This window comes from Penaeus monodon, chromosome 20 (genome assembly GCF_015228065.2).
Source record: "Penaeus monodon isolate SGIC_2016 chromosome 20, NSTDA_Pmon_1, whole genome shotgun sequence".
NCBI classification, from domain to species: domain Eukaryota; kingdom Metazoa; phylum Arthropoda; class Malacostraca; order Decapoda; family Penaeidae; genus Penaeus; species Penaeus monodon.
In genome coordinates this window covers 11,705,967-11,706,240 of record NC_051405.1, presented here as the reverse complement: position 1 = coordinate 11,706,240, position 274 = coordinate 11,705,967, and the positions used below count along the sequence as shown (strand labels likewise).

The 274-nt window shown below is 50.4% G+C and overlaps 1 protein-coding gene across 1 annotated transcript in view; it reads left to right on the top strand.

The window, feature by feature from the left end:
* LOC119585909 (multiple epidermal growth factor-like domains protein 6) overlaps positions 1-274 on the top strand; it is a 4,752-nt gene that overhangs the window by 2,189 nt on the left and 2,289 nt on the right. The window contains exon 7 of the mRNA XM_037934631.1: positions 57-160. Within this exon, the coding sequence (XP_037790559.1) occupies positions 57-160 (104 nt within the window). The remainder of the gene's footprint in view (positions 1-56; positions 161-274) is intronic.

Here is a 274-nt window from a genome sequence, read left to right as displayed (position 1 = left end):
TCAAAACAAAGCTTAGATTACGTAATAGACCCGCCCCCTTCCCCCCTTTTCCCTAGGGACCCACGTGCGAGGCGCAGTGCCCCCCTGGGAGGTTTGGCAAAGACTGCAGTGAGACCTGTACTTGTCTCAACGGGGCTGCCTGTCACCACGTTACGGGGAGGTGAGTGTGAGATCGTTAATTAGTTTGCTACGTCTCTCTCTTTTTTTATTTCCTCCCTTTCGTTACCCTTTTTTTACGATGGATTTCTTGGATCTCCCTCACTATCCGTTGCAT